At 34.7% G+C, this 25,604-nt stretch overlaps 1 protein-coding gene across 2 annotated transcripts in view; it reads right to left on the bottom strand.

Moving 5' to 3' along the window:
* Positions 1–25,604, bottom strand: part of LOC118188976 (histone-lysine N-methyltransferase set-18-like) — a 94,837-nt gene that overhangs the window by 52,087 nt on the left and 17,146 nt on the right. For both annotated transcript variants that reach the window (XR_015041965.1, XM_035359505.2), the window contains exons 3-4: positions 18,478–18,594; positions 2,800–2,869 (exon numbers count right to left, since the gene is read on the bottom strand). Coding sequence is in view for 1 of the 2 variants with exons in the window: in XM_035359505.2 (XP_035215396.2) it covers positions 2,800–2,869; positions 18,478–18,594 (187 nt within the window). In the remaining variant the exon portion in view is untranslated. The remainder of the gene's footprint in view (positions 1–2,799; positions 2,870–18,477; positions 18,595–25,604) is intronic.

The following is a 25,604-nucleotide window of genomic DNA, read 5'->3' as shown; positions in this document are numbered from 1 at the left end:
TTGTTTCGTTTGCTTAATTTCTTTCATACAGCGTTCTAGCTTTATTATAGTATTTGAATAGAACACAGAAAGACCAATCAGGAGATTAAGTAAGGTGATTTACGGTAGCACATGCGCAGATGGGCAGGTAGACGTAATGGGGGAGTGTCTGAGTAGTATAAAGCATGTTGTCGGTGTAAGATCAGTATTTCTGGCAAAGAGATTGCACGCCGTATAGCAGTTAAAATCACACCGATTTGCTGCCTCAGCGAGAAATGGCGAATAATCAATCTGTTAGACGACATCTGGATGCTTTTACCCGAGGTCGAATCATTGGGAAGTTGGAGGAAGGAAGGCCGCAGTGTGACAAGTGTGGCTGCAGAGTTCGGAATTGCTCACAGCATCGTTTCACGACTTTGGAGACAATTTCAAACAACAGGAAGAGCTATCCGGGGGTTTAGTAGTGGTCGTCCACGAGAAACCACACCCGCAGATGACCGGTATATTGCCTTACAGGCCAGAAGAAACAGGCGGCAGACAGCGGGAGAAATCGCTAGACACACGACACAGGCGACTGGACGACCGATATCGCGTTTTACCGTGGCCAGAAGACTGCACGGTGGTGGTCTGTTTGCACGACGCCCTGTTCGGTGTGTACCTCTAACCTTGCCCATCGGAGAAGGCGTTCTCTGTGGTGCCGGGAACACCGGAATCGGAGAGACAATGAATGGGGACGAGTACTCTTTACAGATGAGAGCAGATTCAGTCTGAGTAGCGATTCTCATCGCATACTCATCTATTAGTAATAGGAAACATCAAACTATAAACTCATCTATTAGTAATAGGTACATCTAGAAAATATTAATAAATATTTGCTAAATTCAATTAACATTGAGGAGCTAAAATTTTGAGAGCTAATATTTTAAAAACTACTCGTACGATTTTTACAAAACTTGGCATTCTGGCATAATTTGAGTCGTAGAATTGAAATATGGAAAAAAAATGGTATGTTATTTCAGAAAAAGTCCGATTTTGTGTCAAAATACCTACGTTAGAATAGTGCTATATACAAATCTAATATATATTCTAAGCCGCGCTTTTGAGACATGAAAAACGCAATTTGAATTTTGTCAATCGGCCCAGTAGAACGGGAGATATAGAACACTGTCGTCCATTAAATCTGGCTGTCACCGCAAGTGACTGTTCTTTCGCACCGATAATGGGGCAGCCTTTCATGGTGTTTAGTTAGCTTTTCGGCCAAAAGGCCCCATTATCGGATCTATCTTATAACGCTTGGGTCTGTCCTTGAGATGCATACAAAATATGCGTATCTAAAGAAGGAAATTTGTCAATCAGTTAATGGTAAGAGGTCTAGCAGAGAAGGAGGACATGCAATATGTTCAGACAACTCAATTCTGTGAATTACATTATTTGCCCGCACGGAAATGCAAAATTATTCTTAACAGCAAATCCCAAAACATCCCAAATTTTCTCAGTGACGTTAAGGTCAGGCGGATTAACTTTCCAGATGAGGCATAAGACATACAGCCTCCTCTTCGAACTAATTTTGAATTTATCTGAGACTATTCGTCTTAGCAAGACAGGTTTGGTGATTATGCTATACCATTTTTAAAACTTTCCAGTTGATATGAAAACTAGATCTACACAAGTAAATCCGAATTATGAAACTAAGGAATTTTTTATGTAATATTATGTAATGAATGTGCCTCACTGGCAGTAATAATTTTATTTCATATAAGTTACTCATTACTTGTTTACTGACAATGACTCATTACCCGTTTACTGATACCAAAAATAATGCTTTTTTATTGTTTCAATGTAACTTTTTTTTATTAAAAAAGATCATTCTTTTCTTATTCATGTAATTTTCTATTCTGCTTATTATTTTACTTCAGGTTTGAGAATAATTCCACTTTATTAATGTTAAAAAATAGGTTTAAATGTTTGCTGTGTATTACTATTTGAGAGTATTTTTAAAGTCTGTTTTTCACACAAAAATATTTTGATTAAAAATAACAAACATTTCATCTTCTGCTTTTATTACCGTTAATCTTATTAAAAAATAATATACTGAAAACAATAAAAAAGCATACTTTTTTTGGGTCAATGTTTATTCATTACAATCTTATTTTTTTCAAGAAATGAATGAAAATTTTCCGAGAAAAAGTGAATCAGATTCACGTGGAAACAATATCAGCCATTCGAAATAGTAAAAGCCATAATTAAATCTATATAAATATTTAAGTTTGTTATGTACTCTTAATTAAAAATCAATAGACAACATAATATTTTGAATTAATTGCAGCTCCAGAACTTTGAGAACCTCAGTTTCTAATGCACTTGGGCCACTTTTGTTCTTAGTCATATATGAAATCTCACATACGTTTCTCAGCCATATGTACTTGTTCTCAGTCTTGGGCATCGCTTGCAAGAAGGATTTTGGCTTTTACTCTGATTAATAAAGAAAGAAAAAAAATCTTGCTTATCTTGCCATGTACGGCTATATCTTGCAATGCATGAGTACTGAAGAAATTTCACTTATCGACATGAGTGAACTTATATAATGACATGAGGGCAACAAGAAACTTTCCCTAAACCTAATAATGAAAATAACTTTTTTTTTCTGAATTACACCAAAGTGCAATAGTTTCCATTAGTGAAAGGAATAATTGCCGAAATTTCAGAATAGCCTTAGAACTCCTTTAGATTTTCTTATATAACAAAAAAGGTTATTGGATGGAACATATAACAGAAAAATTCAGTAACTGCAGTACAAGAATTATAAAATAAGTGACTTACATGCAATCAAGGTCCCAATATCTATGTGTGAGTCACCAATACGTTCTGTCACATCCTTCAAACGTTTATCCTAGAAATAAATAGAAAAATGACAATAAAGATTGTAAGCATTTGGCATTTAGGAAATGCAGTTAATATTGTACTAAAACTAGAACTTAAAGTTATATTCAATTAGATAAATATTTTATAAATTCAAAATTTAACTTAGGTGCTTATTTAAAAGATACGTATAGCAGTACCTCCTGTAAGAGACATCTCTATTTAAGGGACAATTCTGTTGATCCTTTAAAAAAAGGCCTTAATGTATTTATCTCTTATTAAGAGTCACTATTTAAGGGACACTAAAAAAAGTTTCGAAAATAAGGTGGAGGTAGAGAAATATATAAAAACAGAAATATTCTTCGTAATCCTTTGAGGTCTGAAAGGCAAGTTTGTGCTCAGTGAAAGATGGTATGGTGACAAGGAAACATTAAAATGAAAAGTTAAACCCTCTGGCTTGAAAACAGCTTTTCAGTACAGAAAAGAGGAATATACATTGTGAAAAAGCAAGTTTGGGTGCAATCGAACAGATATTTTATGCTCATAGAATTCAAAATCAAGTTATTCTTGCTACAGTTCTCAGTAGGGGAGGGGAAGAAATCAGTGTTAACAAGGCAATCTAAGTCAGATATCAATGGGAAAGAAAAAGTGGTAAGATGGCTAAGCCACCTGTCAAGGCACAGGGTTAGATTTTGGTTTTATTAGATTATGGCAAAGCACTCGAGGGCTATCTTAGTTAATAAGGGAGAGGTGCCTTCGTGGAGGACTTTCTAAGGGAAGCTGGCTCGTATACACGTTATACATGGAGAAAACAACGAAAACGCCCATGCAGCCAGCCCGTTTGCGGGATTCGAACCTCGGACCGAACTACCAGTGTTCAGCGACTTTACCGCTCGGCCACTGGTGGGCCAAGGCACAGGGATCTCATGATGTGAGTATAGTGGAAATTTCTATCATTTTTAGTTTTTGCTGGGGCTGGGAAGCAAAAGAAATGTTGTTTTGTATTTGGGTGCTATTTTTACATACGTTACCTAGCACGACTTCAAAAAAGGAAAAGATTAACATTAAAAGGAAATGGTTGATGTATTTCATGTACCAGAAATTGAAAATTTAGTTTGAGAGATTTAGGGCAGAAATTAGAAATAAGTAGAAAACGTTTAGTCGTGCTAAAGGACAGAGAAGAAATAATAGTATTATAGATTATTAATTCAAATGAACATTATTAAGAATTTTCATTTTTCATTAACTTCAAATTCAAATAAATACCTATAACTACGTTATTTATTTATATAACCTTTATTTAAAGTTTGGTAGAAATTGAACTTCTAATTAAATTATATATATATATTTTTAGTACGAATTCTCCGAAGAAGAGACACTCCTATTTCGGGGCAAAATGCCTGGTCCGGTGGGTAGCGCTTTTTACTTCCTTGTACGAAGTAAAAAGGAAGTATTGTAATCGCGAAAAGTTTCAGGCAGCATATTTCAACGAAAATATCCATTTTGACCGCTTTCGAATGCAATTTAATGATGTTTTTGCTTGATATCTGTACGTAAGGACAGAATAAAATACTCTTTTCCTTCAAAAAAAAATTATAAAACTGCTTTAAAATTAATTCTGAAGAGAATTTTTCGTAGCGTCTGTACGAACGTATGTACGTATCTCGCATAACTCAAAAACGAGTAGCCTCAGAACGTTGAAATTTTGTATATAGGACTGCTATAACATGCAGATGTGCACCTCGTATTTTGGTTGCAATCGGCCCCACCAAACGTATATAAATATATTTATATATATATCCACTTTGTTACCCGGCTCAGTGATCTCAGTTTCTTTACCCTTATATGTTTGTAAATTGTACATTTTTTGCTTTAAAAATGATTGTATTATGTTGATTTTATTTTCTGGTTAAGGTTTTTATGCCTTTAGTAAATCTGTGTGCAATATTTTTAGAATTATCAACAATTTTAAAGTTGTCTAAGTGCCCCTAAGCCTTTTTTTTCATGGCGGCCATTGATGTTTACGTTTGAAACAGGAGACTACTGGATTTGTAGCCAATCTAGAGAAACTTAGCTTCCCAACAACAAAGATAACGCATTCATTTATTATTGCCAATTAAATCATGCTTAATTCTTTCTGGAATTTTTTCGATGAAATAAGTGAGATTTATTTCGTAATTTTTAATATAGGTATTTTGAGTTTTTATGTATTTTTGCCTTCTCGCGAAGTGAGAACTGAATTAATTAAATGAGAAATATTCAATCGTCTGTGAAAAACTATTTCTTTTTTTGTTTTGTTTGCTTAATTTCTTTTATATATCATTCTAGCTTTATTATAGTATTTGAATAGAATTTGTATCATTTAAACATGTGGCAACGATTAGATAATTCTATTCTTTAAATGATATAAATTTTGTGCATTATGAGTTATAATATGAACGAAATATACAAGTTAACTCTTATATAATTATTGGATTATATAACAGTTAACTTAGTTTCCGTTATATAATTATTATATAAGTTAACTGTTATATAAATATTAATACTGTTAAGTGAAGCTAGCGCCGGAGTGTCGCTATGGTAAACAAATACTAGAGTGAATTTTAAAGAATGCATTTATTCTATTGTGGTTTATGCGCTGTCGGCGAAGTAGATTTAATTCAATCCAATAAGTTTAAATGAAATGCAAGAAAAAATGCGTATAATTTAATATTCCATACAAGGAAGTCATGTGGTGCACACATCAGATTTTTTTGGGAGGTGCTACTGTAATTTGTTTCAATGCAAATATATCAATCTTCATTTATTTTATTATTGTCACGGATCATATTAAGAACTCTGAATTTCTCATGAGCAATTATATGACTACTACATTTCTTTATAATTTACCGTTAAACATTATTCAGAAACTTAATTGTAGACACAGGACAGTTTAATATACACGGATTATGTCTAAAAAGTCTTAAAAATTAGATTTGTCATATCCTTTGCTTTTATCAAGGTGTCGAGACATTATCAGTATTGCAGCAAATAAATACACTAAGTAGAGAGATACGGCCAAAACAATATTTAAAAATTCTATGCACTGAAAAACTGAAAATGAAATGAAATTTAATGTACTGTATACAAAGTTGCTAGCTGCGACCGAAACAAAATTTACGAGTTCTATGTGTACCTGAAAAGATAGTGCATAAAAACATTTAAATATAAATGAAATCAGTTCATTCCTTCCAAGCAGCAACCAATTCGTAAATGATTTTTTGTTGACAAACCAGGAAAGAAAATCTTTGGACACTTTAAGTTAATACGTATATGTATGACGTCATGATTTAAATTCACTGTAATATAACAACTTTTTCTTAATATCAATGACATAATTAACGTGGAAATAACACTGCCGGTTATTTTAATCTAGAATAAAAAAGTTGCCAATAGCAACTATTTATTTAAAAATGCTGACATGAACGAAACATTTTCGACATTATAGACCTTATAAGAGATAGACTAACCCAGTGGGCGGGGCGCGCGTCACCGACATGTCGGCAAGAAAGAGTAGGGACGATCTGGTTTACTTTAACACTGAAACCTATGGCGTTTGTATCACATAACTCTTTTTAATTATTAAATGTGATACGTTGTATAGTGACGAGTTTTCCAAATAGGATTTAATATATCTCTTTAAAGCATTTTTTAGTGCATTTCGCCCATTTTTTTTTTCACTCGTAATTCTTGTACAAACATCTTTACTTTGGTAAAACGATAAAAACTCTAAGCTCAAAATTTATGAACTTAATTTTGCGTAAAAATAAAGTAAGATTGATAGTACACGATGCTTTGAAATAAATAAGGTAAAATTAAACAAGATCTGATAATTTTTTTTTAATTTAATGAACATTTTCAGGCAGTGATTTTCCAAACTATAATAACATTACAAAACGATCATATTTATTTCATTATATGATCATTGACTTATTAACATTAAAGTAGATTAGTTATTTTAATAATTCATAAAATTCGGAGCATAAAATTTTCTGAGCGTAATGAAAGAAAAAAAAAAAAAAAGATAAAATAAAATCTAGAAGCACTCAGATTTTATATTACGCTTAAAAGGAACCTTTTTTTAAAGTTTTGTGTGTTACCTATATTTATTGAATATCATCTTCGCCCGTAAACCACATACATTTGAAAACAGCATATCTTTAGTATTTCCGCACTGGAGATAAAACTATTATTTTCCGTATAGTGCTCGCTCTGAATTTGTTGAGTTTGTTAATCAAAAATTCGTTAAAGTTTTACAAAATATGAAATAGATTAAAACAAATTCGAAATTCGGTCGTCTAGATGCCCATGTTCGGGTGGAGGATTACATTATTCAAAATTTGATGTCTCTAGATACTGTCGTTTTTGTCACATTGCGAAAAACATACATGTATTCATGCAGATTCTTCATTATTTAATTTCTTTGCATATAATACAGGGCGATAATATTTGGTAACAACAATTTGCAAGGAGACACGGACATCGCTTCGAAACTAACAGCCTATATAGGCTACCGCCCCTTTAGCCTAATAAATTAAATTAACAGTAAATAAAAAAAATCTTATGCAGAACTAAAAAATAAATAAAAAATAATCACTATAAAATACAAACAAAATTAATTATTACGGTTAAATAAAATTTTAATATTAGGATTAAATGTATAAACATTTTTAAGGAGCCAAAAGTGTTTATCACTATAGTGTATTATGAAATATAATTGAAATAAAATTCCTCTATAGAAATTGTGCTATAATATTCATCTATAATTTTTAAAAAGCAGCACAATTTAGAATTTTAAACACAACAAAATTTTCTGAGCGTAATGAAGGAAAAAAAAAAAGATAAAATCTAGAAGCACTCAGATTTTATATTATGCCCAAAAGGAACCTTTTTTTAAAGTTTTGTGTGTTACATATATTTATTGAATATCATCTTCGCCCGTAAACCACATACATTTGAAAACAGCATATCTTTAGCATTTCCGCACTGGAGATAAAACTATTATTTTCCGTATAGTACTCGCTCTGAATTCGTTGAGTTTGTTTGTTTTAAGGAGTCAAAAGTGTTTATCACTATGGTGTATTATGAAATATAATTGAAATAAAATTCCTCTATAGAAATTGTGCTATAATACTCATCTATAATTTTAAAAAAGCAGCATAATTTAGAATTTTAAACACAACTTTCAAAAATTCGTTTTTAAATATTTTAGTATTTTTTACTTATTTACACCAATAAAAATCATAAAAATTGCAAGAGAAAATTGCTTGCTTGAAATTTTCTATTAGTTCAGATTTAAAATATTATTTTCTAAAAGAAGTAGTTACAAATTTCCTTACAGCATAGGAAAAGCTAAAAAAAATATCCAGTCCTGAAAGCATGCAATAGCTTTATAATTATTTGGAACGTTAATTATGCTTGATAAATATGCTAAATTTTTAAATATCAATCTCAATTTCAAAAATAAAACTATGTAGAAATTCTAATTTGTGAAATGAGGCGCTACAACCAGCTTTTTCTTGACAATTATACCCCCTGCAATAGGCAAACCAATGTTTTCTGCAAGTCGTCCCTACTCCTCCGGATGTGTTCAAGGTGACAGCCGGCAACGCCTCAGACGAGGGAGAAAACCCGTTTGGGTTAGTCTATTTCTTATAAGGTCCATGTTCGACATACAATGACGTCACATGAAATCTCGTGCTTTCTTCAACGTCAGAACATGACCTTATAATAATAATGCAATGTTTGGCATTAGTAATTTTATTTCATATTTTGTAAACGTTACAATTTTTTTATTAACAAACTCTAGGCTTTCAAAGCAAAAAGTGGCAACACTTTTCGAAGTAAAGCAGAATTGTCGAATGGTTTAATATTCGGTCGATAAGCGCGTTTCTCTTTCAGATTTTAAAAACACTTAAATCTTTCTCTTCCTTCAGGAGGAATATCTCTAGAAATGATCTTTAATTTTCTTTCATTTTTCTCGTTTCTTTTTTTTTTTCCTCAGAAACAATATGTAAAGGCTCTTTTTACTTATTAATGAAAGAATCAATCCGAAATATTCCAATAAACATTATCTTCATTTCTTTAGGATGAAGCTCTTATTCCAAGTACCTCAAAATAATCATTAATTTCGAAATTCTATTTCGATTTTCGATTATTTGAAATTCTACGTTGATTCAACATTCCTCAAAAATGCAAGAAAGGGATAAATTCTCTGAAGGTGCAGATACTAGATTTGATAAAAACCGAACAAATAAATTCTTTCTCCAGTAATAAGCTCAGCCGCGGCCTTATTGTAACGAAACAATGAGTTAAAAAATAATATATTTTAAGATTTAGCAGTCAGAATCTAATTTTTTTAAACAGAAATCTCATTTTTTACTTAATATTTATTAACACACATGCAAAAATTTAACTAAAAAATTAGAACTTTGTTATAATTGATTAAACTACCTTGAAGTTTGATAACACAGCTGCAGCTAATTTCATTTCGATTCCTTCCATCTTTACAGCAAAAATAAAACACAATTAATGAGTCTTCTATCTTTTTTCACAGACAGAGAGAGAGAGATGTTAATTCAAAAATATCTGTCAGAAATGTAAAGATAGGTTTAGGGAACTGAAATAAACAGAATGCATAATGGAATATTAGAGCAGAAATGGACCAATCATCTGGTGCAAGCGATAGATAAAAGAGTTCTGTTACGTGAGTCGCTGGTGCGAATTTTGAATGATATACATTGTTACATGGACAATATGAACGGAGAACTCGGAATGACGTGCATTTTATTCATGGAGCTGTAGCTAAATTGGAGCAACTACTCAAAGTAAAAAAGCAATTCCCTAGTACCTTCTTTATGCACCTGCTGCATTTCCATCTGCAGGTTCGTAGATAGAATGCATATCAGCCAAACACTCCTCTTTGGTGTAGCGTTGCATGTCCCTAAAACACCACAGGAGGAACGATCATTTGCACCATCAGTACGATTTTAAATAGCGCTGAACAATTCCCTGCATTGCCTCAAAGTTATATTTCCCCACACACATTTCATTACAAGAAAAATCTGCTTATTTCAGTCTTCTTAACATGTCTTATCTACTTCGCATGATAGTCATGATAAATTAAATGTTATGTGCTTTCAAATAAATATATGCCTTAAGTACTATTTAATAAAATACTGAAATGTAGTTTTAAGTATACTATTTCATAATAAATACATTAAAATCTTTTAAGATTTAATATATGCATTATGGAAATTGAAATATGTCAGGGCTAAGGAAGAAAATATAAAGAAATATGTTTTATTTTTATCGAAATAGGTTGAAATAGCTTCATTTTTAAATTTTCGGACAGAAAAAGAATTTTTCTCTTGCTACATTCAAAATGAGAGTAGAAAAAAAATTCATTTAGATTTCGTATTTTTTTCTGAGGCGGAAAATTTTACTTACATTTTACCAAGATAAAAAATATTCATAGTCCACTAGTTTACACTATCACTAGTTTTCGTTAGCACTAAAAGGAAATACTTTGATTTTTTTTTAGCTGAAAAAGTTTCACTTTAGACCGAAAAATTTCCACATTTTGGTTTTACAAAGTCGAAAATAATTCATTTAGGTTTTTTTTTTTTTTTTTTTTTTTTTTTTTTTGGGGGGGGGGGAGGCTCAAAAGAGTTTCATTTTTTTAAGGGGGAAATCTGCACTTTTTATTTTGCCTGCAGGAAAACCAATGTTAATTTCGAAATGTAAGAAAAAGTCACTCTTTTATTTTCGTAATGAATTTTTCCTAAAATGAGTTTAGATTCAAGTCGGAAAAAAATTCAACCAAAAAAATGAAATATTTATTTAATGTCAAAAAAGTTTTATTTTTGTCTTTTCTAAGTCGAAACACGTTTCACTTACATTTCTCGACAACATTTCACTTTCGGTTTTTTTTTTTTTTTTTTTTTTTTTTCCCCAAGATGAAAATATTTCATTTTACATTTTTCTAAGGTGAACAAAATTATTCATTTCAGCTTCGTTTAGTTCTAAAAAAGAACATTTTAACTTGAAGATTTTCACCTTATATGTTTTCTAAGACAAAAAAGTCTCATCTATATTTTTCTAAGATATTTCTCTTACAGTTTTGCAAAGATATTAAAAACGTTTCATTTCAGTTTGTTAGATCAAAATATATATATACTTTAAATTTTTAAGACGATTTATTTTCTTTAAATAATTTATTTGTTTTTTTAAATATAAATAGATATATTTCATTGATTAAATATTCTTAAACTATCTTTTTCACATGAATAAGAGTCACCTGTTTTGCATAAATGAGAGTATAAGCAATTTGTAGGTAAGTAAAAGAGACAATACGCTTCGTATATACTACAAATTAAACTTTATAATGGAACATTTTTAAGTGGTTTAAAAAATCACTTGATAAACCATATGAATTAAATCTTTAAGATACATTTAACTGGAAATCGAATTAAAAAATTATGCGTTACCATGTTGTTTGCTGTATAGATTAGCTGTACGTCTTGAAAGAGGGAAATGTTGGATAAAATCAGTTATCTCTCTCAAAAAGATCTAGGAATAATGTGAATTTAAAACATTTCTTGTTGCAAGTTTTCAACACGTACAACGTTTCAAGATAGAGTTGTTACGGTGAAACACCGAAATCTGGAGAATGTCGACTTTCACCGGTGAATGCCAACATTCACATAGTCGCTTGGTGTATGTCCGAAATATTTTCCAAATACTCTTATTTCTGACTTTCACCGGTGAATGTCGACATTCACCATGTACTAATGGTGAATGTTGAACATATAAGAATATTATATTTCCTTCTCCGTAATTCATTCGCGGAAAAAATGCACTTGAAACTCAGAATAAGAACTTAAGAATATAAGAACTTAAAACACACAGTACATTCAAAATGAGAAAGGAAAATAATAGAAGTTATAAACTTACAAAATTATGTGATTCAAATCTTATTTATTGCAACAACTTAAACTATTATGACACTTTGAATTGCACAAGAGGCCCTTGCTTTTACAACTGCATTTATTTGTGGAACACTTCCTTTTGGAATGGCAGCGCGTACCTCGCTTTTCGACCTACACCAGAGCATATCTGTGATTATCAACTTACACCGGTGAGGGTCCGAATGTACAAGAATGTAAAGAAATATTCGATCTTTCACCGACGTATTTGGTTAATGTTGACATTCTCCGGTGAAAGTCGACATTCTCCAATTTCGGTCTTTCACGGTAATAGAGTCATTTCTTGGAACTTTGCAAGTTCATGGCCACCACGATCCCCGATGGTTTTCTGGTTCCGGGTTATCTAAAATCTAAGATGTACACATCAAATTCAAGAGATTTGTCAGATTTGAAAGGAGCTATAAAATGGAAGTTACACATATTCCTCCTGTGACATTACGTTTGTCATTGTTGTCAACAATCTCCCGCATGCAGAGTGTTATCGTTTGCAATGATGGGCACGTTGAAAACTTGCAATTCCAATAAAAATTTTTCCCTATCCTGCCTTGTGTTACCACTGATCCTTTACAATGCCCTTCTTTGTAAATGTTTTAAAACGGCAGTTTTTATCATACGTGTATCGTTCCAATGCCATTTATAGCTTTCCAGTGCTCTGATTAACCCGCATAGGATAAACTGCATAGATGTTGCCATTCAAAAATTTGTAAACGTTTCACTCAAACAGTTGCCGTGAGAGCTCCATTGTTTTAAACCATCCCGATCTCAAGTGCATATCTTTGTGATGTATGGGTGACGCCAACCAACAAGATGTATAGAGGGCGCTAACTCTCAGTCTGGAGAGGCGCCAAAAGTTTAGTTTCCAAGAGGGAGACCGACAAAGAGGTCATACGGAAGGCTCGTGGGAGCCATTAATGAAACCGAAATTCACTTTTATTACTTTATATATTTCAGTTATTAGTATTGTAGTTTAGTATTAGTTTTGTGTTTGTGAAATAAATGTTTAAAAATACAAGAAGGTGGAGTTATTTCTCTATGAGGCAGTGGATGAAGAAAGGGATGATATCACACGCTCTCTTACGAGAACCAGAGATTTAGATGACGGTAGAGAAACTTCAAGAGAAGCAGGTAGGAAGCTTTTAATTTTATTTACTCAAAGTATAGATGTATTGAAGATATATATATATGTGTGTAAGATATATATAAATTAAAATGTATAAGAATATTAAGAAAGAAGACTTAGTAAACCTTCTTGGTGAAATTGAAGATACACAAACTGTTGGTTTAACAGTGGTTCAACTAAAAGGTGAAATTGAGGACAGTAAAATATTTAGAGATGATCCAGAATTTGTAATTGGGTTATTAAACTCAATAGTTGAGGAAAGAAAAATTAGAGAAGAAAATGAAATAAAAGCTAGGGATACACAGTTAGCCTTAGAAGCTCAAAAGGTTGAACTTGAAAAATTTAAATTAGCGCAGCTAGAGAAAGAATTAGAATTAGAAAAAGTTAGAAGTCAGAATACAGAAGTCAGAATACAGTTAAAGATGGATCTCGCGCAGATAAAGACATGATTACAGGTTCGGGAAATTATTTAGAAAATTTGATAAAGAGTGTTAAAACGTTAACTATTCCTGTTCCGAGAAGATCGGAAAATTTCAATTTGTTTTTTCAAACATTAGAGAGAGCATTCATAACTAAAAATGTACCACAGGAGCTCAAATCCGAAATTTTGATTAACATTTTAGGGGATAAGGCAACTAATATATTATTTTACACTAATGATGAAGAACTAAAATGTTATGAAACCATTAAAAAACTAGTATTAAAAGAATATCAGCCAACTGCTTATGAATGTTTAATGAATTTCCGAAGAGCACGACGCGATCCTAAAGAGTCACATGTTCAGTTCGCTTCTAAACTGTCTGCAAATTTCCAGTATTACTGTCAGTTACGTGAAGTTAATGACTTTGATGCATTTTGTCAACTAATGATTTCCGACAAACTTTCCCAAACGTTAGACAAAGAAACGGCAACTTACATTAATATTAAAACAGGAGAAAATTGGTTAAAACCTAAGGATTTAGCTAAAGAAGTTGACTTGATTTTGTAAACAAAGGCAAATCGTTAAACGAAACCACTTTTAACACTAATGAAAACATAGCTAAATCGTCCCACTCTTCAAGAGAATCGATATATATTCCGCCTCATATGAGAAGCAACATAAATAAAAATAAATATCCACCCAAAGACTGTTATATATGTGGAAAATTAACGCATCTCGCTAAATCTTGTCCACAAAGAAACAAATCGGTAACACAAAACCCTCCTCTAAAAAAAGAAACACCAGAGAAAAATACTAGTGATAAAGTAATAGCAAAAATCGGATCTTCATGCTTGTCAAATGAAAGTTTTACGCAACCATTGCAAAAAGTAAATATTTGCGTTGCAGGTAACGAAATCCAAGCCATAATTGATTCAGGTGCTGAAATTTCTGTTATAAATCCGAAACACATATCAAATTTCTCTATTGAGAACAACTGTAATATTGACCTAATTTCTGCATTCGGAGAAACCATATCAGCTAAAGTGGCTAGAATTCCTCTATCCATCAAAAATACTGATAATTCTAATTTATTGAAACCTGTCGAAGTATTAGTAGCTTTAACAGAAAAACTTCATATTCCCTGCGTAATTACTCCAAATGTTTATGATTTATTGACCTCTGAATCTCATCTGCTTAGCGCGAATCGTGATTGCGACATAGTGTCCCCATCGCAGATACCGGAAACGAGGAGTCATCAGTCAAAACAATTCGAAGGCGAAAGCCGCGCTGATTTATTTATGACAGGAGGAGGGCAAGATTTAGTCATAAGTTGCATTCAGGGCGAAAACGAAAGTGGGGTGGGTCAACATTCAGATGCCAGTATTTTTAAACAACAGCAAAGGGAATGTGAGACATTACACAGTATCTATAAAAACGCGCAAAGAAATAAAAATAAATATTTTTTAATGGATGACTTGATTTATCATACTGAAAGAATTTCCGGAGAACAAGTTAGTCAATTGGTATTACCTAAAGTTAGAAGGGAACAAATTTTAAAATTAGCTCACGAATCTATTTTTGCAAATCATTTAGGGATGAGAAAAACAAAAGAAAGGATTCGTTATTCATTTTATTGGCCAAACATGTCACGAGATATTGAAGAATATTGTAAAACTTGTAAGGAATGTCAATTACAAAGTAGAGAAAGAACTAACGATCGTATACCCATAGTTCCAGTTCAGAGGCCTGAATTTCCATTTGACACAGTGAATGTAGATATAATCGGTCCAATTGAACTTCCATCAGCACGTAAACACAAATATGTACTATGTTTAGTCGACCAACATTCTAGGTGACCAGAAGCTGTCCCTTTGAGAACTATTACAGCAAAATCAACATGCGACGCATTATTAGAAATCTTTATGAGAACGGGCATACCTCGGGTAATAGCTAGCGATCAAGGTACCAATTTTGTTGCAGAATTAACACAAGAATTCCATGCCAGATTAGGAGCAAGTCCTAGATTTGCAATACCAGGACATCCACAAAGTTCGGGATTAGTTGAACGGTATAACCAAGTTCTAAAACGTATGCTTCATCATATCATTAGAAACGACTCTAAAAATTGGGACAAACATATACCATACCTGTTATTCGCTTACCGCGAAATTCCAAATTGTACTACGGGAGTATCCCCATTTAAATTAATGTATGGAAGAGAGGCCAGAGGTCCGTTGTCAGTATTAAAATCGTCATGGTCAGGAGAAATTCCATTACCAATAAAATTGGGTAAAAGTGCTGTTGATTATCTACAGGAGCTAAAGATGAATTTAGAAATAGCAGCAGAGCAAGCATCTATAACTGCAGAATTGAAACAAGGTGCATATGCAAGATATGCTAATCGAAGGGCTATATATAAAGAATTCAACCCTGGAGATCAAGTGTACCTGCTGATTCCAGTAATAAATTATATGCCAGATGGATAGGACCTGCAGAAATAGTATCTCGTTGTAATCCAGATTCTTACAGAGTCAGACTGACAGATGGTACAATAAGAAGAGTACATGTAAATAAAATTCGAAAATTTAATCCAAAAGTACAGGCAGTAGGTGTAATATTTGAGAACGAAGAAGAACTAGCAGAAGTCCATCCCACACCCAGTGTGAGTGACAAGTCCGATCATTTTCATCTTAGCGAAGTAGATTTAAGCCATTTAGATGATGATAAAAGGAATGAAATGATGAACTTGTTAAGAAAATATGAAAACTTATTTATAAATAAGGTACAAATTGCCAAAGTAGGAGAACATAAAATAAGATTAAATGACAATGAAAGGAAGAAGCCATATGTTTATCGAATTCCAGAAGCATTGAAGCCTCAAGTAGATAAACAAATCGAAGAAATGTTATCAATGGGATTAATTGAAGAAACCAACGCTGAAATTTCGTACTCTATTGTATGCGTTATGAAGAAAGATGGTAATATTCGCCTTTGCGTTGACTTTAGATCCCTTAATGCAGTAACGAAACCAGATGACTTCCCTATGGAAAATCCTAAAGAGCTCTTATTCTACATTGGAAAAGCCAAAGTGATATCCAGCATTGATTTACTCAAAGGCTATTGGGCCATACCATTAGAAAGAAAGAGTCAAGAATTAGCATGTTTCAAGACACATCGAGCTCAGTATCAATTTAAAGTCATGCCTTTCGGGCTACGCAACGCCGCTACAACATTTCAGAGAGTGATGAACCAAGCCCTTGCTAAATACAAAGATTTTGCTCGAGCCTACGTCGATGACATAGCTGTTTATTCAAATAATTGGAATGAACATTTAGTACATCTTGACACCATTTTTTCAAAACTGTTAGAACTACAGTTTTCCGTAAATCTCAAGAAATGTTCCTTCGCTAAAACTCATATTAAGTATCTAGGACATATCATCGGTTCCGGCAGTCATCGTACAGATCCAGAGAAAGTGGAGGCTATCCAGAAATTAGCTAGACCTCAAACAAAAAAAACAATTGAAAAGCATTCTAGGCCTATGTAATTATTACAGAGACTACATTCCACATTACGCCGAAACAGCTTATCCATTAACCGAGCTCATCAAAAGAAGAAGTCCTGAAGAGCTGTGCTGGACAGAAAAACACGACGAAGCATTCGTTAAATTAAAGAAATGCCTAATGGAAGCACCTAGCCTTTATACCCCTGTTCCAGGGTTACCTTTTATAATTCAATGTGATGCATCTTCAACAGGTGTTGGAGCCTGCTTATCTCAAAGGAAAAACGGAAAGTTGTACCCGATTAGTTACGCCAGCCAGAAACTTACCAAGACACAACAAGCATGGCCAACTATCGAGAGGGAAGCTTATGCTGTTATTTGGAGCTTGAAAAAGTTTGAAACTTGGATTTTTGGATCACCTGTGGAACTGATAACTGATCACAATCCGTGAACTTTCATCACAAAGAACGCACCACATTCTTCTAAGTTACAGAGATGGGCTTTAGCATTACAAAAGTATGATACTACAATTTCACATTGCCCAGGTGCTAAGTTAAGCAATGCTGATGCGTTGTCCAGACTAGAGACTATTGAGTGACTTGTGTGAAAGAAAGAACTTTTCATAGACATTTATGAACTCTTAATATTATTATTTTTTTATGTGTGTGTTTCTTTTTCAGCTACTCTCCTAGAGACTTTTAAGTATATCATAGACGCTTTAAGTATTCTATTGCATTAGAATTGTTTGAATACTAATTTTTAATCATTTATATATTACAGTTTTAGAAGAAGTCTTGTAGTAGGTGTAGAACTAACCTGTATAAGTATTGTGTTATATATCTTTCAACTTCAGTATCGATTGATTTGTAGACTTTAGTAGGTAAGTAACTTTCGTTTGACGTCACCATAATTTGTCATATTTCAATAGGCTTTCACCCTATTTCAATCTTAGATGGGGGGTGTGATGTATGGGTGACGCCAACCAACAAGATGTATAGAGGGCGCTAACTCTCAGTCTGGAGAGGCGCCAAAAGTTTAGTTTCCAAGAGGGAGACCGACAAAGAGGTCATACGGAAGGCTCGTGGGAGCCATTAATGAAACCGAAATTCACTTTTATTACTTTATATATTTCAGTTATTAGTATTGTAGTTTAGTATTAGTTTTGTGTTTGTGAAATAAATGTTTAAAAATACAAGAAGGTGGAGTTGTTTCTCTATGAGGCAGTGGATGAAGAAAGGGATGATATCACAACCTTCAAATAATAATATCTGAAATTTCATTTCAATTGGTTGAGCTGATAAGCCGTTAGGGATTAGTATATCGGAGAAGATTTTTTTGATTATTTTATACGTCCAGAAATGTGAAACGGATTAATGACATATACCGAGGTACTACTGTATACCGAGGTACTATTGAATGTATCAAAATATTTAGAGGAAAATGTCATAGAAGAGTAACTCAGATTAATTAATTACATATGCTCAACAACAAAAGTGGTAAGCATGGAACGAAATTCTAGATAAAAAATTACGTATACGATGTTCATAAGGAGAAGCCTTGCAAAACTTACTTTCAGTTTGAAAATAACTCGCAAAACAAGGAGAACTAAATCACAGTAAGATGGAGGGTTATCTATAAATTTCTTGAGAATGTAACATTCTTTCCTATGGCAGTCCCACGCTTTCTCCTAAAAAGAATACAAAAATATGAGTACATACAACAAGTTCAGTATGTAATGATTGAAGTTCACATTCTACATATTTAAAAAAAGTAAAACGAGAAACATTTTAACACCTCCTATACTTAAATTTCAGCCGCCAACACGGGAAAGAGTAGTGACCCTGACTACCGTACAGAATGGCCCGGGTTCGAATCCTAGCAGGGATGTAAATTCTCTGTTCTCTCATAGGTTGCCCGCCAATTATTAGGTGCCTTCATAATAAAGTGATCATCGCTTACTGCCTTAGTAGTGACCAACGCCTATAATAGCATACGTTTCCATTTCCAAATTGTTTTAATTTAGCATGGTGCATATCAAAAGATTAAACCCGAAAATTTACCTGAGACCATGACTGATAAATGTCATACTGGCGTTACGTAACGAAGTAACCGACTAAACATTTTGTTCAAATTCTATAGACGTTAAATTAAAATTATATTGATGAATTTTGTTGTGTATAGCATTATGTTTTCTTTACTAAACTAAAAATATTTTATTTATTTTAAATATACATAAATGAAAACATGAAACACAGAAAAATAGAATTTCTTTGCTTTCAGTACATTCCGAATCTGTTTTGGTTTAGTCTATTATGGCAAAGCATACTCGAGCTATCTACCTAAGGGGAGGAATACCTTCGTGGAGGTCTTTCTAAGGCAAATTGGCTCGTATACAGGGTGTTCCAAAACTACCACATAAACTCTGCACAGCTAGATTCTTCGTATAGAGTACATAAAAACTGCCCAAAGAAGCGTTCCTGTACGATCTATAATTTATGAGAAAAATACGAAAAAAAAGTATGACGTCACTGCCGGTACAAGAAAAAACACTTTATTGAACATATCAACAGCAGTATACGCACAATTTAAAGCAGATGTTCAAAGTGTCCGCCGTGCTTGTCGAGGCAGGCTTGAGCACGCCGTGGAATGGCTGTCATCACACGTTGCAGCATCACGGGGTCCACCGAAGTACAAGCAGTATGCAGACGAGCAGCTAAGTCCACTGGTGTTGTCACTACGTCTCGATACACCAGTTAATTGAGATGGCCCCATAGGAAAAAATTCCAAACGTGTAAGATCTGGCGAACGTGGCGGGCTGCCATAGAACCGGACCCCCACGTCCGATCCAGCGGCCGGGGTATTCCATATCCAGCCAACCACGTACAGGAGCACAGAAATGCGCTGGAGCCCCATCATGCTGGAACCAAAGTCCCTGTATTGCCGCCAATGGTATGTCATCAAGGAACTCGGTTAAGACCTCATTGCGAAATACCAAGTACGACTTCCTGAGAGCCATTCAGGCTACAGATATGGTCCAAGCAGGCGATCCCCGAGTATGCCGGCCCACACGTTAAGAGACCAACGTTCCTGATGTTTCTGCAGTCGGATTGACCTGGGACCACATATGGCTGAATACCCCATCATGAGTGAAACATAATTCATCGGTTCACAGCATATGTGCAATGAAACCATTATCTGTGTTCTGTTGCTGCAACAGCCATTCACAGAAGGCCACGCGTTTCTGAAAGTCATCTGGTTTCAGACCTTGCACAGTTGTGTACCGAAATCAGTGTAGCCTCTCAGACCGTACAAGCATGTGCACAGTACTTTTACTCGAAGTCATCTCACGAGCTAGTGCGCGTGTGCTTATCTAGGGCGTCTCTTCTACCCGCTGCAGTGTTGCATCCGCCTATGCTATCATAGCGGCCGGGGTATTCCATATCCAGCCAACCACGTACAGGAGCACAGAAATGCGCTGGAGCCCCATCATGCTGGAACCAAAGTCCCTGTATTGCCGCTAATGGTATGTCATCAAGAAACTCGGTTAAGACCTCATTGCGAAATACCAAGTACGACTTCCTGAGAGCCATTCAGGCTACAGATATGGTCCAAGCAGGCGATCCCCGAGTATGCCGGCCCACACGTTAAGAGACCAACGTTCCTGATGTTTCTGCAGCCGGATTGACCTGGGACCACATATGGCTGAATACCCCATCATGAGTGAAACATAATTCATCGGTTCACAACATATGTGCAATGAAACTATTATCTGTGTTCTGTTGCTGCAACAGCCATTCACAGAAGGCCACGCGTTTCTGAAAGTCATCTGGTTTCAGACCTTGCACAGTTGCGTACCGAAATCGGTGTAGCCTCTCAGACCGTACAAGCATGTGCACAGTACTTTTACTCGAAGTCATCTCACGAGCTAGTGCGCGTGTGCTTATCTAGGGCGTCTCTTCTACCCGCTGCAGTGTTGCATCCGCCTATGCTATCATCAGGGCGCTCCGCGGTCTTCTAGTATCGTGAAGATTGGCTGTTGAAGAATTGCTGATCGTGAAGATTGGCAAGACGTTTGCCGTATTTCGTAGTCTGTCGTCCAGCCTACGGATGACGTTGACATCGGGAGGACGGCGGGACAAATATCGACGGGCATACTCCCTAGCAGTTCGTAAGGCATTTCCATTACATCAGTCGTACACCAAGTACATGTCGCAGTAGTCACGAACGGAATACATGGCCACCATACGAAGACTACCGGTAGCTCCAACTCCAACTTGCTTTATTTGCCGCGATTAACCTGCGAAATCGCAGGTTGTGTTCCGGCTATCGAACTTTGGTGCTTCTAGGAGCGCTGCAGGTAAGGAAATGCCGAACGTAGTTCTCGTGGAGACAGGATAGCAGATGCAGGGGGTGTGACCAATGTCACATGATGAGCGATAAGACATCTGGTTGGCGATGAAGTATCCAGGCATCGTAGCGCTGTAAATCTGAAGTTTTACAATAGTTATACATAAAATAGTACTAAATCAGTTCATAAAAGGTGTGTGTTGCAGTCATAAATGCAGAAAATAAAATACGATTCCAAAAAGTAAAATAGTATATACAGGAAAAATATAAGTAATATCTTGTGGGCGTGGCTGTGTGTGTCACATGATCATCCGGCTAAGATTTCTAAACATCATTATTTACAAGTCAAATAAGTTTTTCAGAGTACTACATACTTAAAAACACAAATTATGTTGGAAAATCCTGGTTTCCACCGAGTAGAAAAGCGGCATATGGACGGAGGTGCCTGTCCTCGTGTAAAATTTCATAGTGAAATAGGTTGAAAATGTCCATATGTTGGCACTCCTTAGCGGCGTCATAAAATGCCGTGTTAGTACTACCGGTAGCTGCAAGATGCTGCCTTTTAAATACCAGTTCAACGGCGGCTTAACGTCATTCCACGGCGCGCGCGCATGCATGACGCAATATGCGCGGCGAACGTTTTAAACATTGTCGTCTGGAAAGATATGCCAATACTGTTGTTGATATGTCCAATAAAGTGTTTTTTTCTCGCACCGGCAATGACGTCATACTTTGTTTTTTGTATTTTTCTTGTAAACTATGGATCGTACAGGAACCGTTCCTTGGGCAGTTTTTATGTACTCCCAACGAGAAATCTAGCTGTGCAGAGTTTATGCGGTCGTTTTGGGACATCCTGTATACATTACACATGAGGAAAACCACAAAAATACTAATTCAATCAGCCCGTTCGACGAGATACGAACCTCGGATCGAACTACCAGTGTTCAACGATTTTACTCGGTCGCTGATGGGCGCTGAATCCACTTACACTTCGTAGAATCCGAATAGTTTCTTGATTGTTTGACTGAGTTATTTAATTTTGTCAAGTGCACAAATGCTGCCTAAAGGGAAAAAAATACCTTCGTGTAAGATTAAAGGAAAATAGTGCTAATAACCAGTTATACAAAAATGCTGTTTATGCGAAAACTACAAAATTCGCATACAAATAACACATACGGAAGTTAGAATAAAACTCAGAACGAATTATCAAGTATTTACGGCTTCAATTAGACTAGTGAAAGCGTATGTTTGATTTGAATTCTCCTAAATTAGCTCTCAGTTTATGTCTAATAACGTTTAATTTGAAGTCATTATTCATCTCACTTCCTGATGTAGTTAAAAAGGACCATGCAATTCATAACTACCTAAATAACTCTGCAATAGGACTAATTATTTATATTTCCATCATTCACTTAATGCTGTCTTACGAGTCGCCATCTGATCTTTCTTCTAGAAGATACTTAACTGACTCTTAAAGTGAATTCCGATACTTAAACAAGGCGAGACAAATTACAGGATTATTTTAATAAACAAAGCTTTCCGATAGATTAGAATAATGATTATAATGAAATAACAGAAAAGTTGTGCAGGATAATCATTAAACTAAAGGTTTTTCTTCTGAGGGACGAGAAAAATGGTTTGGCGAATATCTCATTAATCACATAAAGCTAATCAAATTTTAAAAAATCACTTTCATTAAATCAGACTCCCATTCCTTTTGAAGCTGCTTATTTGTGCATAACATCTTTTTTTTTTTTTTTTTTTAAAGTAAAAAATGAGTAAAAAATTGCCTGCAAGTTTTTTTAATAGAAGTGTGATAAAGATCATTTACGATTCGGATTTAATATCCTTTACAGGATCCAACCCGTGATTTTAGTTTCCATTTTGAAAATAGGATCATGTGGGGGTAAAAAAGATTGAGTATGTGTCTGTTCACTACTACTTGATGCATTAACATTAGGACATTCGAATCTTTTGAAAAGATTCGCAACTTGAATCTTTGCACTTTCATCATCATTCAAAACTTTTCGATGGTGCAAACAGTAAAAATCTCTGTTAGCTCATTCGTTAAATGAAGGTATGTGCAAAAAATAGTTTACATATCAAATTTAAAAATTTTAAATCGAAATTTGTAAAAAGAAATAACTTTACCGCATTGCATCGTCATCTTGAAGAGTGCAGGTACGTATAATTTAAATTCGATACCTTAACAAGAAGTAGGTTAAAAATCGATGACAAATTTCCACCCACTATAAGAGAACTAAAATAAAAAATTATGAAAGTGCTAAATATTTTAAATAAAAGCTTTAAAATTGAGTTTTGATTCACATTGTTCAAAGGTACCTGGATCACTATATTCTTACCGCTAAAATGCCACACTGCTTTAGTATGTCATCTAGCAGTGTGTGTCTGTGTGTGTGATTATGGCAAAGCCTCGAGGGCTATCTGCCTAAAGGGAGAAATGCCTTCATAGAGGACTTTCTAAGGGAAACTGGCTCGTATACACGTTACACATGGGAAAAACCACGAAAACACCCATGCAGCCAGGCCGTTCGAACCTCGGACAGAACTACCAGTGTTCAGCCACTTTACCGCTCGGCCGGTGGTGGGCCATGTCATCTAGCATAATTTTCAAGTAATCTGTCTCTTGCACTTTCCAAAAATTATTATCGAATCATGTGAATAATTCTAGATAACCTAATAATGATAGGTCTTTAACACGTAGAGCGCGGCGCCGAATTTGCTGTCCTTTCCGTTCAGCCAGCAGCGAGCTAAGCCGTATTTTTGTTTAGAATGTTTCAATACATTTCATTAAAACTAAATTTGATCATATTTAATTGAGACCATATTTATTTTTTAACTTTAATACTGTCGGTCCCGCGGACCGACGCCAGCCAAACGAAAATCCCAGTGCCGATCCCCAGGGACCGACGCCGGCCACATGGAAAGTTCAATGCTGGTCCCCAGGGACCGGCGCCGCGCTCAACGTGTTAATATTTCTAGCAACTTCATGCTCTGGTATAAAACGCTGCGTCTCGAGCGTACCTCGAGTTTAACAAGCGTGTGTGGAAAGTCACACAGTCACTCACAAACTTTTCCCATTACTCGTGACTCGAGATTCAATCTTGGCCATAAGTTGCGTCTTTGTAAGACAATCATCTGCTCGATCTTTAATTAGGCATCACAGTCTAAGAAAGTGAGAAAGATATAGCTGAAGAAATTACAAGTCCTGCAAAACAAGTTGTTGCGGGTTATCACTAATGCCCCTTACGTTATACGAAATGCATATTTGCACCCTGATTTGAAAATTTACACGATAAAGGAATATCTAATCAAGTTTAATGTGAAATTCTACAAGACAGCAGTCAATACTGCAACCTTCGCTACACTTCTAAATTATGAAAATCTTGGTGGACAATTTTTCCATTCATCCGTATGCTGCATATGGATGATTTGTCACCTGACATGAGGTTTCACCCCTCACCTACACATAGCCGCTCCATCATATAACTCCTTAAATACTGCACATTTTCCTTTCCCGTGTTTTTCCTGGATTGGCCACCGTCACCTAGAAAGTGACTCTACTGTCACTGCTGCAACACTCATCTCATTCGTCTACCATTGGATTTTTTCCTAGTGACATCAGACGCGTTACGACTCCAGTTACTACAGGGATAAAGCCCCACTTCTCTTCTTTTCACCATCCTAGAACACCTACGAGAGACACATTTCATATATCTTCATTCTAAGGCTCTGTAAGGAATCTGCAATTGCTCTGGGATTTTAGTTGCAATTGCTCTGGGATTTAGTACTACTTAGGCAGGAGAATCCAAGAATACCACTGCAGTATCTCGAGTTTTATACCAGTTGAAGCACTCAGAATATGAATTTTCAATTGTTACAAATATTTTTAAAATTATGTTGAACAAATGATCTTTAAAATTTAGAAGTCTTAATTATACAGCTTCATTGACTAAATTCGCTCGTATCATCCATATTAAATGTTATGGAAAATATTATTTAGAATTTATTTAAATTTTGAGGATTCCCAAATTCTTTCTATCTGTTACACATCTACGTTAGTTCCTTGATTAACAAAGTTATATGTATGATTAAGACACAATAACACGCCGAATAAATACTAATTCAGAAGTCAAACAACAAAAATCAGCGTTATATTTACAAAATTTTCACAGGACTAGTTTCAATGGTTTTACCGAACCACCATCTTCAGCTGCAAAACCGCAAATGAACAAGATAGGAAATAATGATTAGATAAGATAAGAAAGCCTGGACAAGAATAAGCAAGTGGCGCCATCTGTTGTTGAAACCAGAACTAAAACATAATTT

The sequence above is a fragment of the Stegodyphus dumicola genome, chromosome 7 (assembly GCF_044657685.1).
Source record: "Stegodyphus dumicola isolate Sdum_Otavi_A_Nest chromosome 7, ASM4465768v1".
In the NCBI taxonomy this organism is placed as follows: Eukaryota; Metazoa; Arthropoda; class Arachnida; order Araneae; family Eresidae; genus Stegodyphus; species Stegodyphus dumicola.
This window is presented reverse-complemented; position numbering and strand designations above follow the sequence as displayed.